Source organism: Oncorhynchus mykiss, chromosome 18 (genome assembly GCF_057628025.1).
Source record: "Oncorhynchus mykiss isolate SJ-2025 chromosome 18, ASM5762802v1, whole genome shotgun sequence".
NCBI lineage: Eukaryota > Metazoa > Chordata > Actinopteri > Salmoniformes > Salmonidae > Oncorhynchus > Oncorhynchus mykiss.
The window spans coordinates 44,523,435-44,537,331 of NC_143039.1; the positions used below are offsets into that span (position 1 = coordinate 44,523,435).

At 44.2% G+C, this 13,897-nt stretch overlaps 1 protein-coding gene across 1 annotated transcript in view; it reads right to left on the reverse strand.

The window, feature by feature from the left end:
• Positions 1 to 2,394: 2,394 nt before the first annotated feature.
• LOC110496118 (syndecan-2-A) overlaps positions 2,395 to 13,897 on the reverse strand; it is a 34,635-nt gene continuing 23,132 nt past the window's right edge. The window contains exons 2-5 of the mRNA XM_021571819.3: positions 8,196 to 8,310; positions 7,630 to 7,799; positions 6,568 to 6,688; positions 2,395 to 4,455 (exon numbers count right to left, since the gene is read on the reverse strand). Coding sequence (XP_021427494.3) covers positions 4,292 to 4,455; positions 6,568 to 6,688; positions 7,630 to 7,799; positions 8,196 to 8,310 — 570 coding nt within the window. The 3' untranslated portion in view covers positions 2,395 to 4,291. The remainder of the gene's footprint in view (positions 4,456 to 6,567; positions 6,689 to 7,629; positions 7,800 to 8,195; positions 8,311 to 13,897) is intronic.

A 13,897-nucleotide genomic window follows, 5' to 3' on the forward strand; every position in this document is an offset into this window, starting at 1 on the left:
TCCACCCGGCACAGCCAGAAGAGGACTGGCCATCCCACATATGCTCTCTCTAATTCTCTCTTTCTTTCTCTCTCTCGGAGGACCTGAGCCCTAGGACCATGCCCCAGGAATACCTGACATGATGACTCCTTGCTGTCCCCAGTCCACCTGACTGTGCTGCTGCTCCAGTTTCAACTATTCTGCCTTATTATTATTCGACCATGCTGGTCATTTATGAACATTTGAACATCTTGACCATGTTTTGTTATAATCTCCACCCGGCACAGCCAGAAGAGGACTGGCCACCCCACATAGCCTGGTTCCTCTCTAGGTTTCTTCCTAGGTTTTGGCCTTTCTAGGGAGTTTTTCCTAGCCACCGTGCTTCTTCACCTGCATTGCTTGCTGTTTGGGGTTTTAGGCTGGGTTGCTGTACAGCACTTTGAGATATCAGCTGATGTACGAAGGGCTATATAAAATAAATTTGATTGATTGATTGATTGATTTTCAGCTGACTTTGGTATTAGAACGGTGTGGTCTTTTCGGGTGAAGTATCAGTCCAGTAATGCAGTCATTTAGGTACCTTGCAACTTGGCACAGAACAGCTTCGAACTGAACTCCACTGATGCCTAGTATCCATTCATTCTATCCACCTCTTCTTGGCACAGACGTTTGGCAATGATAGGTGTTGTCCGGTAAGGTTCCTGTGGTGTTTGGTATAGACACACATCCAATCCTGTAATGTCTGACCCAGTTTGTGGCCATATAGTAGTACTACAGTGCATTGCAGTGGCCCAGTGGAGTGTCGGTCGGCTGTGTTTGGGTCACTGAGGTGCTACGTCTCCACGCCGGCCACGGCTTAGCCTCCAGCCATGAGTCTTTATGAGGCTTGACAGCGTGTTTACTTTGGACTCCATTTCCTAGAAGTTTCTGCATGGTTTGGCGCTCACTAACAGTTGATGGCCGGCCTCTTTATTGAATTAGTTCTGTCTCAGAGCATGGGAGAGAGGGAGAGAGAGAGACGTAGTGGTTTTTGTCCCCTAAAAACATCCACCCGAACCCCTTTCCCTAGTCTCTCTCCTATTGAAAGGGTAATGAATTTATGTTCTACACTCTGACATAGACACACACCGACCCTGACCCCAACACAAACATCAACAGAGTCAACCATTCAGGGGGCTATAAATTGTGGTCACACCCAGACACATAGGCACACAAACAGAAGTGGGGAAACTGGATGGATGTGTAGGGAATGGATCGATCAGTGTTGTTGAGCAAGAGTTGGAGAGACATTCTCTTATTGGCTCTGCTTTATCCTATTGGCTCATTGCTTTATCCTATTGAGATGCCTCTCTTTGGGATGTGTCGTACATATATCGTTCTTGGGCAAATATCACATACTTACACGTACTGACCTTGTTCTGTATAGAGAAGCGTATTCGTACAGCGAAACAACATGTGCTTTAACTAGTGATAGCATGGGTCTGTTAACCCATTGATCAAGCGAGCAAAGACACACACAAACATGCCCACGCTACCCACTAATGTGCACACACATCCACCCTTTCCTACCACTTCTTCCAAGAAAACACCAAAATATGATGTCTTCCATTTCAACACTTTGAAGCGTCGGGGTCTTCACGACCATTGCTCAACTAAGGCCTTAATAACCCCATTCTGAATGAACAAACCTTGCTCACATGCTACAGTAGCTGTAGTGTGCTGGCGCTCTAGCCAAGATTTTACTTGCTCTCAATCTCACCATCTATAAGAGATCCGGATGCCTCAGGAACACTATGGCACTACTGTATATTTGGGGCGGCAGGGTAGCCTAGTGGTTAGAGCGTTGGGCTAAGCGTTAGAGCGTTGGGCTAATAACCAAAAGGTTGCAAGTTCATATCCCCGAGCTGGCAAGGTACAAATGTCGTTCTGACCCTGAACAAGGCTAATCCACAGTTCCTAGGCCGTCATTTAAAATAAGAATTTGTTCTTAACTGACTTGCCTAGTTAAATAAAGGTGAAAAATAAATCTATGTGACAGATATGGAAACAAGAGGCAGGATAATCTCCCAGTTAGCACTTTACATCCCCATTATACTAATCTCAATCCAGAACCCATCAGATTAGTTCAGTAAAATGATAATGCTTCACCCATCACTCATCAACACCGACAATCAAAGCCCAAAGCTTATTTAATGGTTATCGGGTGGTGATATACAGTATGTGCTAATAGATAAGTAATTGATGCTTTTATGATATATAGTTGATGTTAATCATTACCGAGATATAAGCATCTGTAAAATGGCGTCTTGGGAGACCAGTATACAGTATTCCTCAGTCATTGGTTGTGGCCTGAGGGAGAAGAAACCGTGAAGAGAAAAAGACACAGGGATCAATAAAGCCCACACAAGATCGATATTAGGCCACAATGTTTATTCAGTAGTGTTGTTTCAACGTATAGGTACAATACTGTCTGCTTTTGTAAGACTTAAAAAAAAAAAAAAAAAGTGGTGACCATTACAGTCATCTGTGCTCACAGAATGCCAGTCATTATCATCATCCTCCTGGTGTAACGTATGCATCTCCTTATGCTCTCCGGGAGAGCAAGTACATTTCCAAATGGTAGGCACTTTGAAGGTTTAAAACATTTGTGAATATGCATTTATATATATAATATATATCTTTTTGTATACTAATAAGCAATTGGACTCAATGGTCAAGTCTCTAACAAAATTAAAAGCTATAAAAAAAAATGTAAAAAAATGAAGGAAAACAAAATGAGAAAGTAACGTGGCCATAATGGGAATACGTTCAAGCAATGGTGAGAATACTGTGTCTTTGGGTTTTGGTTTGCAGTTTAGTACCTATCTTTTCTATGATGATAATATGAGAGAGAGAGAGAGAAAGAGATTGCAGGCAGAAGCTGGAGGGTATAGCAGAAAGGAGGAGGGAATGAGGGAGGAGGGGGTGCAGGGAGGATAGCCTCATGTGGGTGGTTGGGAGTTCAGATGACGTCTACTTCACATTTGTGTACAGCTCAAAAGGCAACTTCACAACCTGTTGTACCTTTCATGCAGAGGTGACTGTTTCAATGAGAGAGGATGGCAACAACAGGTCAATCCCATGGTGTATTTCTCTGTCTTGCTCCTGGTAACCAACCTCACGCTCTCTGAGAATCGAGGATCTCCGGGCTAAACCATCGACACAGGGGAGACAAAAACACTGGCAACACAGTGGAGTGAGAAAAAGGGGAGAGGCCGACCGCTTACATGGAGGAGATGGAGAGAATGCTGAGGATGTGAGGGAGGAGCAAAGGCAGATGGGACAGGCAGAGTAAACTAGGGGAAAACATTGCCCCAGAGCCAAATTTAACCCCAAACATCGTAAACACTCAGAGCTGAACGAGACCAGCAAAGAAGCAATGAGGTGAATGTGCAATATGAGAAGTCGTATGCAATTAAATTAAAATGTTAAAAAAAACATCCACAAGACATACTGTAAAGTAAGTCTTGTGTTTTTCTTGAGCCCCTGACACATCTTAGCTTTTTAAGACCGATTACTGTGTTTTAACATGTATGCTGTATAAGAAATGGTTTTGACCAAAACAAACATTGAAAGAAAACAAACAAGACGAACAAAAAAAATAAATGAAACGCTCAAGTTCAACTAGATTGATTGACATTGTAACCTGAAGGGAGAACATTTACATTGACAGTTATCAGCGTTAATATGAAGATGAAAAAGCTTCATGAAAACTACAAAAGGCATATATATATATTTTTTTTTTAACATCTGAGAAAAAAATATAAATGAATGAAATACACCTTTTAGAGATCAACGCCAGACATGCTAGGACAATATTTTTTTATAGGATTGATACAGAATAATTATATTCAATTATTTCCACTTTTAAAACATTTCTTTACAAATACATACTGCTACAGTTAAATAGTAGTCAGTGACTAAAAACAGCTCCTTTGACAGAAGACAGATGCAATAGTTTTTTATCACCGTAACAGATTTTTTAAAATGTTTTTATATTTTTTTGCCTTTTCAAATAATACACAAAATGTTTAAATACACTGAGATATGCCATAAAATAAGCAATGCTTGGCTTTTCATTAAAAAAAAAAAAGAAAATGTCTTAATTACAATACTCTATGCAAAAGCTTTCCTTTATGTCATTTTTCCTCAATTAACTTTTTATTTTTTGTTGTTGTTGTTACAGTATATTTGAACAGGTTTTTTCTCGTTGTCATGGACTGCTATAAACCGTCACTCCGATTTGTCAATCTTCTCATGAGGGGGCGGGGCTTTATGCATAAAACTCCTTGGTTGGGGCCTTCTGATAGGCTGCCCCAGAGGGTTTCCTCTCTCCCAGGTCGTAGCTGCCCTCGTCCTTCTTCCTCATGCGGTAAACCAAGAGGAGGATGAGGAAGATGGCAAAGAGGAAGCCAATAACTCCACCAGCAATGACAGCTGTGGACAGAGAGAGGGTGAGGTCAGAGGTCAAAGGCTATTCAGAGGACATTAAAGCTTATAGCATCTAGAGAGGGAACATTGAATGCACTGTGCCCTTTCTTACACAATCCCCCTATCAAGCTACTCAAGATTACTCCCAGGACATGCCCTTGTTTCCTGCATGCTAATTATTTACATAGGATTTCATCATTCTTCCAATTATACTTGTATAAGGTTTCTTTACAGCCCTTAATCTGTTTTAGGGCTCTTGTGGCGAAACAATCTCCCCTCTGCTCCAGTTATATTTCCACATGTTGAACTGGCGCCTCGGCCCCATGGGTAAAAAGATATCTGGCACGCTTACAGCCAGAAACCGTGCGGCTCCTCGGTGTGGAGCGGATAAATGTAAATTAGATTACAGACCATTTGAGCTTGTGGGAGCCATAGGGGACAGGATGAGGAAAGGTAGGAGGGTAGAGAGGACAGGAGGAGGTTAGCTAGCCAGATCTGTTTCTACACAGTGGGCCTGGGCCTCCTGAACCCAAGAGTTTTACATTACTCTAATCCACAGTATATACAGCCCTGTCAAGGCCAGGGTTTTAGTGGATGTGGCCAACATGACTATAATTGAAAACAGAAAAAATGTAGTCTAGCTAGCAGAGAGTTCGAAAAGTCAGGGCCTCACATGTCTGTCTACATGACCAGTAATTTGAGCAATTTTGAAATACAATAGTTAGACCATGTTTTCTACGTTGCAAACTTTGGAATAAACAACAAAATCCAAACGAGCAAAGGCGGCTAACTGGTTGGATGTTTGTGGGATATATTTCCAGCATGACTGTATTGAAGTCCCCTACTTGTCCTCATTCATGTCACTTTTTTTCACAGTAACTATCAGACGGATGTCAGAACAAAGGGGAACAGAAGTGCCAGTCCATTTGTAACACTATACATGTTTATCGCCGACACTGAAAGGAAAACAGCATCAGAGAGTGCGATTGCCAGTCAGATCATTTTCCTAGTTTGGATTTCAGTAGAAGTGAATTAACACTAAATTATGAACTCTGGAAGGTCCCACTGACGGGTAGAAATGTATTTCATACATTATTTTCAGAAGCTGTAGAGAGCATTAGAGACGTGGGCAGAACATCATGATTAAGGAATGTGGATCTGATCTGGAAATAAACGCAATGTACACTGAGTGGATAAAACACTAGGAACACCTGCTCTTTCCATGACATACCGACCAGGTGAAAGCTATGATCCGCTATTGATGTCACCTGTTAACTCCACTTCAAATCACTGCAGTTGAAGGGGAGGAGACAAGTTGAAGAGACAAGTTGAAGAGACAATTGAGACATGGATTGTGTATGTGTGCCATTCAGAGGGTGAATAGGCAAGACAAAAGCTTTAAGTGTATTTTGAACGGGGTATGGTAGTAGGTGCCAGGCGCACTGGTTTGTGTCAAGAACTGCAACGCTGCTGGGTTTTTCACGCTCAACAGTTTCCCGTGTGTATCAAGAATGGTCCCACCACCCAAAGGACATCCAGCCAACTTGACAACTGTGGGAACAATTGGAGTCAACATGAGCCAGCATCCCTGTGGACCGGTTTCGGCACCTTGTAAAGTCCGTGCCCCGACGAATTGAGGCTGTTCTGAGGGCAAAAGGTGGTGCAACTCAATATTAGGAAGGTGTTCCTAATGTTGCTTTTTTTTTACACTCAGTGTATAACAGCAATGTTATAGCAATTATATTACAGATTATTAGGTGTTATATGGCAGAGGATATATGAAGTTGCTACATATGCTAAAGATGCAGCAAAGATCCAACCAACAAAACTCGCCAGACATCCAAACGCAGATTTTCTTGTCATCAATCTGGGCAGCAGACACACTTTAGCGTCGCTCCAGACCCGCCACCTGACCTACTTCATAATCAGCGTTGTAATCAAGACATTCAGAAATAACATGGCAGTGTAATTACCTGATGTGACAGAATGTCCCATTCAACAGCTCAACAACCCATAATCAACATTTAGATGGGTAGACACAGGTGTAAAGACTGCACACTGTTGCCTGCGACGAGTGTGGAAAATGGTGAACCCCTGTGCTGCTGTTGCCGTACATACCTGCCAGCACCTCCGTCCTCTGGAAGAGGTTTTCCGAGCGAACATCGATGGGCTCCAGGGGGGAGCTGGGGGTGCTGGTGATCTGGTTCTTGCGTAGATCCTCGGTGACGGGTACTGGGGGCTGGGAGGAGAGAATGGAAGGATACGATGGTGGTATACCGTTTTTATTTATTTATTTTTTTACAAACATAAAAGGCCAGGAGAATGGAAGCTAGAGGTGGAGGGATATCGTTTATGTACTAACATAGATGCCTGGGTCCATATTTGGGTCTCTAGCTCCGAAACCAGGGCCAAGTAAAATCACCTGCCCTACACCTTCTGTGTTAACAGATCTGAAAAGACTGGATAGGTGAAAGCAACATGGCAGAAGCCACACTAAAACTATTGGAGGGGTTGGTGGAGTCGTCACTGTATTGCTGTCACCTCCCTAGTGTCTTCATGTGTAAATATTGGACGGTAAGGGATTAGGGGAAGGAGAAAGGGACCACAATGGAACCAGGCCAGAAAGAATCTAGGCCATCACCCAACAAGAGCGGATTCTGTAGTGTTCTAAAACGGGAGATTATGACTGTTTGATTCAGTAATCCAGCATAATGTACAACAAAACCAGAGCAACATCAGGAGCCTAGATGACTGCTTGATCCTTATCCCCAGAGGAACCTCTTGGAGGGTATTATCATCACTGCATTAGAGGGATTTGATGACATTCTATGTCAACGAGTTAAGACTTATGGCTGATGGTTTATACTCTTCATCTGGTGAGGTCAAAGAGCATAGATCACTGTCTAGCAAAATGCTATAATACTAGTGCGTTATTAGGGCTCTATTACCAATGACTACTTTTATGTATAGCATTCCAGCATCGGGGTCAATGCATGTTCAACTGTTATTTTGGGAGGGGAAAGGCTCCCACAGACTACCACACAATTTCCAATCTTTCAATATCTACCATACGGGGGGGGGGGAAAGGGACTGGTCCTAAGGCAGTTTGGGCAAATGCCCAATGGGCCGGTCCATCGTTAGCTTAGTGGGCCGGTCTAAAAGGTTGTTGTGTTCCCTCACCTCAGTTCTGACTGGCTTCCAGGGCGTTTCCCCAGGCAGGTCTTCTCTGGGCGTGTCTGTCTCCACTCTGGGAGTGAAGTCTTTGGTGGAGTCCTGGGTGGGTTCTGCTTTGGGCACAATGTACAGCGTGCTCACGGTCACCGCCTCCTCGATCACCTCCTCAGCAGTGCCTGCAGAGCAAGATGAGGAGATAGCACTGTTTGTACTACTTCACCAGCACGCAATTACTTTCAGTTGGTTGTCAGTCTATGTTTGAGTCTGTCCCTAAGAGAAATCCGGCTTTTCATAAGTACCTCACGTTCACATTCAATCACAACAGACAAGGCCACCTCCTGATATTCTAGAATGGGATCAGGTGAAGGTAAATTGAGTCTGGTTTCATTTTTACTGGAAACAGTGTTCGCCACAGTTATCAAAGCTCTTTCTTACAGCCTGTTTTGCTTTGGCCATCTGCATGTTGTTGTACTGTTGACCTCAGTTCTACAGACATGCCCACTCTGGGTGAAAAGCCAGCCTGCCTGCCAGCCTGCCGACCCAGTCGAAGGCTACTGTGACCAGATTCTTACCTGATCCTGACCCCGAGTTAAAGTCGTCGTCATCCTCAGGGTAGTAACCCCCGGACCCTGTGTCGTCAATGAAAAGTTCATCCACTTCGGAGGACGACTTGGCCGCGTCCGCTATCTGAAACGGAGAACAACAGAAATCTAGACAAAGTACTGGGCATTTAGACTGTTCCCGAGGCCACTTTTCAATGCGCAAGTCCAACATAACTTTCTTATAGTCACCACTTTTGTCTTTGAAATACTTCTAGCAGTGAACACATTTCTGGATACCACGATCTGATTGTTTGGTAGAAAGCACTAAGTTTCAATGAAAAGTGAATACCAAAAGGGCTTATCACTTGACTCAAAGCCATGGTTGACCCAAAGATAGTTAGTCGTTACAGCACTCAAGTATGTTCTGCCAGGTAGACCCATCGTTATGTGCTTGAACATCGTAGTCCATGTACCACAGAGGGCACTTGTCTCAACAAACCACACCGGAGTCAAACAACCCCTCTCTAAACGTCTAGCTCCTCCCACCATCGTTGCCGGGGTAAAAGTTCATAGAAGCGCGTGCGTGTGTGTGTGTGTGTTTGTCTTACAACGGACTGGCCAATAGAAAATTTCCTTTAACAATTTCCTTTACAAACAACAACTTCATACAAACTCAGTGAAATTACTGCACAATGGGCAAAACACTGCCATCATTGTCGTTTGTGTGAGTGCGCACCTTCGTGCGTGTGTGCATTAAGTGGAATAGCTAGGTAGGACCCATGGCAACCTCCATTCAACCTCAGTCTGAGTCCGACTGTGATGTCCCCTCCATACTGATGCTGCTTTAGAAAAAAGGCCACAAAAGAGGGCCAACAATAAATCATCCCTGCTTTACTAGTGCTTGTGTGGTGGCGGTGGTGCTCGTTGGTTTGGTGCACCAATGTTTTTGTCACGTTTCAAACCTGCTCTTGTGCTGTTCAGTTTATATACCTGGAAATAAATGACCTGGGATCAGTTTTACACTTGTTGCTTTTGCAGAAAAGTCAAAGAAAGAGAGTGAGGACATAACATAAGGGATGACACATTTCTCAGAAGGAAGCTGTGATAAGTAGGTTTGTGTTGTTGTGTGTGTGTGTGTGTGTGTGTGTGTTCTAACCATGTGAGGGACCATTTCCCACATCCGCATGAGGACAAAGGCTATTTTAAGGTTAGGGTTAGAATTAGGGTTTTGAATGGAATTTTTGTTTCGGTCCTCACCAGGACAGAATAACAAAACCTGTGTGTGTTCGCGCGCGCGCGCGTGTGTGTGCGTGCGTTTGCATATGTGTGTCTGTATCTATGCATGGTTGCCTGTTTTACTTTGACTGCAATAGGTGTACAACTGACTGTATAAAACTGCAAACTGAGCCTATGGGAATGAGTGAACATAGCCCCTAAATGCCTCGGGGTGTGGGGGTAAAGTGTGTGTTTTGAAGGTCTGTCTGCCTGACACTCTCCGCCGCCACAAAGGGGCAGGTCTGCGGCGGTGAGCGGTTGGTGAAAAGGCAGGGGATGATAAAACAGAACGATATCTGCCTCCCCTCCAAAAAGGAGCAATGACTTTCCAACAGAAAGGCATTCAGGCCAGAGCTGGCAGATCAAAGGCTGGATTTGATCAAAGCAACTTCATTTTAACCTCGCTGCCTATTCTGTTTCACCAACCCCTCCCCCCAGTTCAGTTCACTAGCTGGGCCTACACATCACTACGCATCAGTAATAATACAATTAACGAACCAAAGGGTGGAGCCCACAAATCAAGCCACAAAAAAAAAACAGAGCCTAATGAGATAGAGGCAATTGAGGCCACACGTGTACCCACATTATTCAACACAGCACAAATCTAAAGAAAGTGAAACTAAACAACTGTAGCGTGCATGGCACAAAGAGCAAGACAAGGAGTGAATCAAATCAGATGTTCATTCTGGAGCGGAAATGGTCCGTAAACTCCTGCCTCTTATCACTATTGACATGTTTAACCTTCCAGGAGGACTTGCCTTTGAATCCTTATCACAAGCTGGGAGTTCAAGCCTGGAACCCCATAACAAAGGAGCACCCTCCTCATAGAAATATAATTTCTAGAATTAGGCTACTAGTAATTCCATTTCTATGGCCATTCTCTCGTGCATGAAAAACCCTCTTCTCCTTCCAGTCCATGCTATCTGTTTACTTTCCTTCCACAGAAAGTGAGAGGCCAGACAGAGCGTCGGGTTCTCTTTCAGCTGGTCAACGCCACTCGTGTAAATGGCAATTAGCCTATTATAGCTACTGACGTTCAAGATGTGGTAATCGTGTAGTGGGACACCATAAAAAAAAACGGATTCTCTTCCCAAACAAAGCCTAATCTACACATGCTTTCACTACTACGCACTGGCATTATTTGAACTCAAGAGATAAAGGGTTTCTTCCGAGCGGGCTATTTAAATAACTCCTTCCTTTAGAAAGACGGGGGCTCTAGAGTGCAGACAGACATCTGTTAATGCTTCAAGCGCACACACACACACACAAACTTTGTGCTTGTAAATATACCCCCCCCCCCCCCCCCCAAAGTGTTAATGACTACGTCCGGGGGTCATTGTCCACTTCCAGGTATGACCCTAACTAACACAGGGCTGGCAGATACAAAAAAACACAATCCCTCTTCACTGGTTTGAATGGGGAAAAAAGCCCATGAAGAATCCAGCCAGTCAGAGCCTTAGCTGCCTAATCCTTACCCGAGACCCTAACAAGCAGCACCTAGCCTAGCGCCTGACTGACAGCGAGACTGCGATAACAAGCAGCACTGTGGCATTTATTAGAACAGAGCTACGATCTGTCTGCACCTAATGAACAACTAGTGACCAGCAGGAGGCTTGGTGGTGAATGCAGTCAGTCTCCATGGAGAACGTCTATAGGGAAAGAAATATAATACACAAGAGGAGGAAGAAGAGAGGAGAGGCAGAAACGAGCGAGAGTGACAAGGAGGGAGAGTGACATAGAAAGAGGAGAGAGAGACTGGTAGGAGGGCGAGAGAAAGAGAGGAAGATTATGCGCTGCAGTAGACAATCTGTGGCCTGCAGGTTGCTTTGCTAAAAGCTTGTTAAACCGCCAAGCCCATGGCTGGCGGTGTCCGAAAGTCAAAGAGGCTCTCTTTATGGCGTGTGCAGTTAGCAGTAAGCTAGCGCTATCGTGAGAGGAGGTAGTTAGAGTAGGGTGGGTGGCTATGGGTCATGGGGGTAGTGTAGGGTAACTTGGGTGAGCCATCTTGTCCCGTCTCTAATCCGTGAAGACACATTGCATTCACTTCTTACACGGTCAATATTATCCCACCCCAAAACAGGGGAAACAGGGGAGGAAAAAAAAGACACACGAAAAAGCCCACACGCGCATGGGCACGTACACACAGTACGGCTTACATCATTGACAGGAGTGGAAAGCAAGAGACAGAGGGCAGACAGTGCCTCAGACATTCCTTGTCCGTCTGTTGCTCTGCTCCTGCTCAAAAACTTCAGTTAACCTGAGAGAACCTCAAGTTAACTACGAGGGCGAGAGAGAACCATTACAACATAAAGCACTTGACTTGCTATGCTGTCATTTCATCTTTCTTAAGGATATTCACTGATGCCAGTCATTGTACCTCACAGAACAGTTAAGTCTTCAATGGTCTTACAGTCCGCTTCTGTAAGAACATTAGGTACCACTGTACAATCAAAAGAAATCGGTCTCCTCTCCCCAGGATTGGGGAAAACAAACGTGAACCCTGAAAGTCAATGATATCTCTGAAAGAAAAAAAGCCAGAGTGGCTCTTTGTTAAACAACAAAGTAGTGCAGGTAGATGTGAGTTTATCTGTAAACTCAGCGAGCCACGGATCCATGCGGTGATCAATACTGGCACAACTCTGGCCTGGCCTCCTTCCCATCTCTCTCCCACAGGCACATATACAAGGTGGCTTTTATTGGCCCTGAGCGGATGGGATGGCTACGGCTTTTCCCAGTGCCGGACCTGGCTGGGAGGAAAGGATTGGAGGTGACTGGGTGAGAGCAATTGGCTTGAGTGGGCTAGAATGGCTGGATTCGAGATGCAGTGTTTCAATAGTGAAGACTTTACTCTTATTATCGGTTCTGTGTGGTGTTTAGTGTGTCACTTTTTGTCTTAAGAGATAATGACAACAGCAAATGGACTGCTAGGTTGGCACCTGTTGGCGGCCATTTTGTAGGCTAACACTAGCACATGCTAATGCTAAACAAACAACCGGCAGGAGCAAGCTGGCTTCATGATTGATGTTTGTTGGTGAGGATTTGCTTGTCAAATGTAATTGGGGTTGAGAAATTAGTTCATAAAGGCTACAAGTCTACAGCAACGAAGTGGGAGTTCAAACACTGACCCCACAAGCTAAGCAAATGGTTGTGGTGGTGAAGGAAAGGAGGGGGAGTAGGGTGGACGGATGTCTCTCCGCGCTCTTCAGAACCGTCAACTTTTATTGCCCTCCTGGGATCATAATAAGAAACAAATTGATGGTCTTTGAGACACTGGAGGGGAGGGGCTGTTACTGCAGGAAGTTGACACAAATCAAACTCTCCCTAAAACCAGACTGTGTGCCCTGGAGCTATTCCCGGAGTGCGGGGGACAGCTTTGTAGCTTGGTGTGTGTGTGTGTGTGTGTTGACATTTACCACAAAATCCAGGAAACAAAATCTGTTCATCTGGCTCTGTTGCTAGTAGCTCACTTTGCCACATGTTCCTTTTTCATCACGCATAACAGCATAAATAATGCATCCACAACAGGGCTTTCTGGTTAATGATTTTTTAAAAGTATAAAGCCTTTATAATCCTAATTGGAATACAAAGACACAGTTAAGAAGAGCTACACAGACGAGCGTTGACAGTATATCTAGGACTAGCTTTTGAACAATTGATCGGTGGTTGATCTGAGATTCCAAAACGGTCACCACTCGTAATAAACTGAATGATGAACACTGAAATGAACCCAGCTGAAGTGCTCCTTTGGAAAGTTCAGGAAGTAATCTAGATGCTATGGCTCCTTCCCGTTTCAAAGCAGTGCCATGCTTGGGTTGACGCGGAGAGTTTATAGGTGGATTTGTTACCTTTTCATTCCGGGGCGCAGTTTGGACTCCATCATCAAATTAAATGGCGGAGAGTAGCCATTTACGGGTGCATTAGCTGATCTTTATGTCCTCATAAAGATTGAGTAAACTGTCTGGGACTGTGCTAGAATTAAAACCAGCAGACCTTGCTGATCTATGGAACTGGATCAGCTCACCACATACTGCTGGGTAAATATGCTCAGTACTTTGAGAACCGTTTGACAGATAGGTTTCTTTAGTTCTTCCACAATACTAGGACATTCTATACCCCCAAAAAGGCCATCAAGTTCTGATGCATAAAGCTTTGCTTTAGTCCTCCAAACAAACAACGTGTCACAGTTCGGTCAAGCAGCTCAAAGTACCTTAAACTACATCCATATGTGAACAAACACAAGCTGCATAAGCTGGCTGGGGGGAACCTTTGTTACAGTTTGACCAAAATAAGACCAGGCTCAGGAGTTTTCGCAAAAAATGTCTCACAAAAAGAGAACGGAGCGCTTGACTAATTCTGTCCTCACATACACTGTCGGTTAATCTACCTCAGACTGCATTAATGTAACACGAGGCAAGAATCATAAAGAACCTGATAGTACAGACTGTGCAAAATAAAAA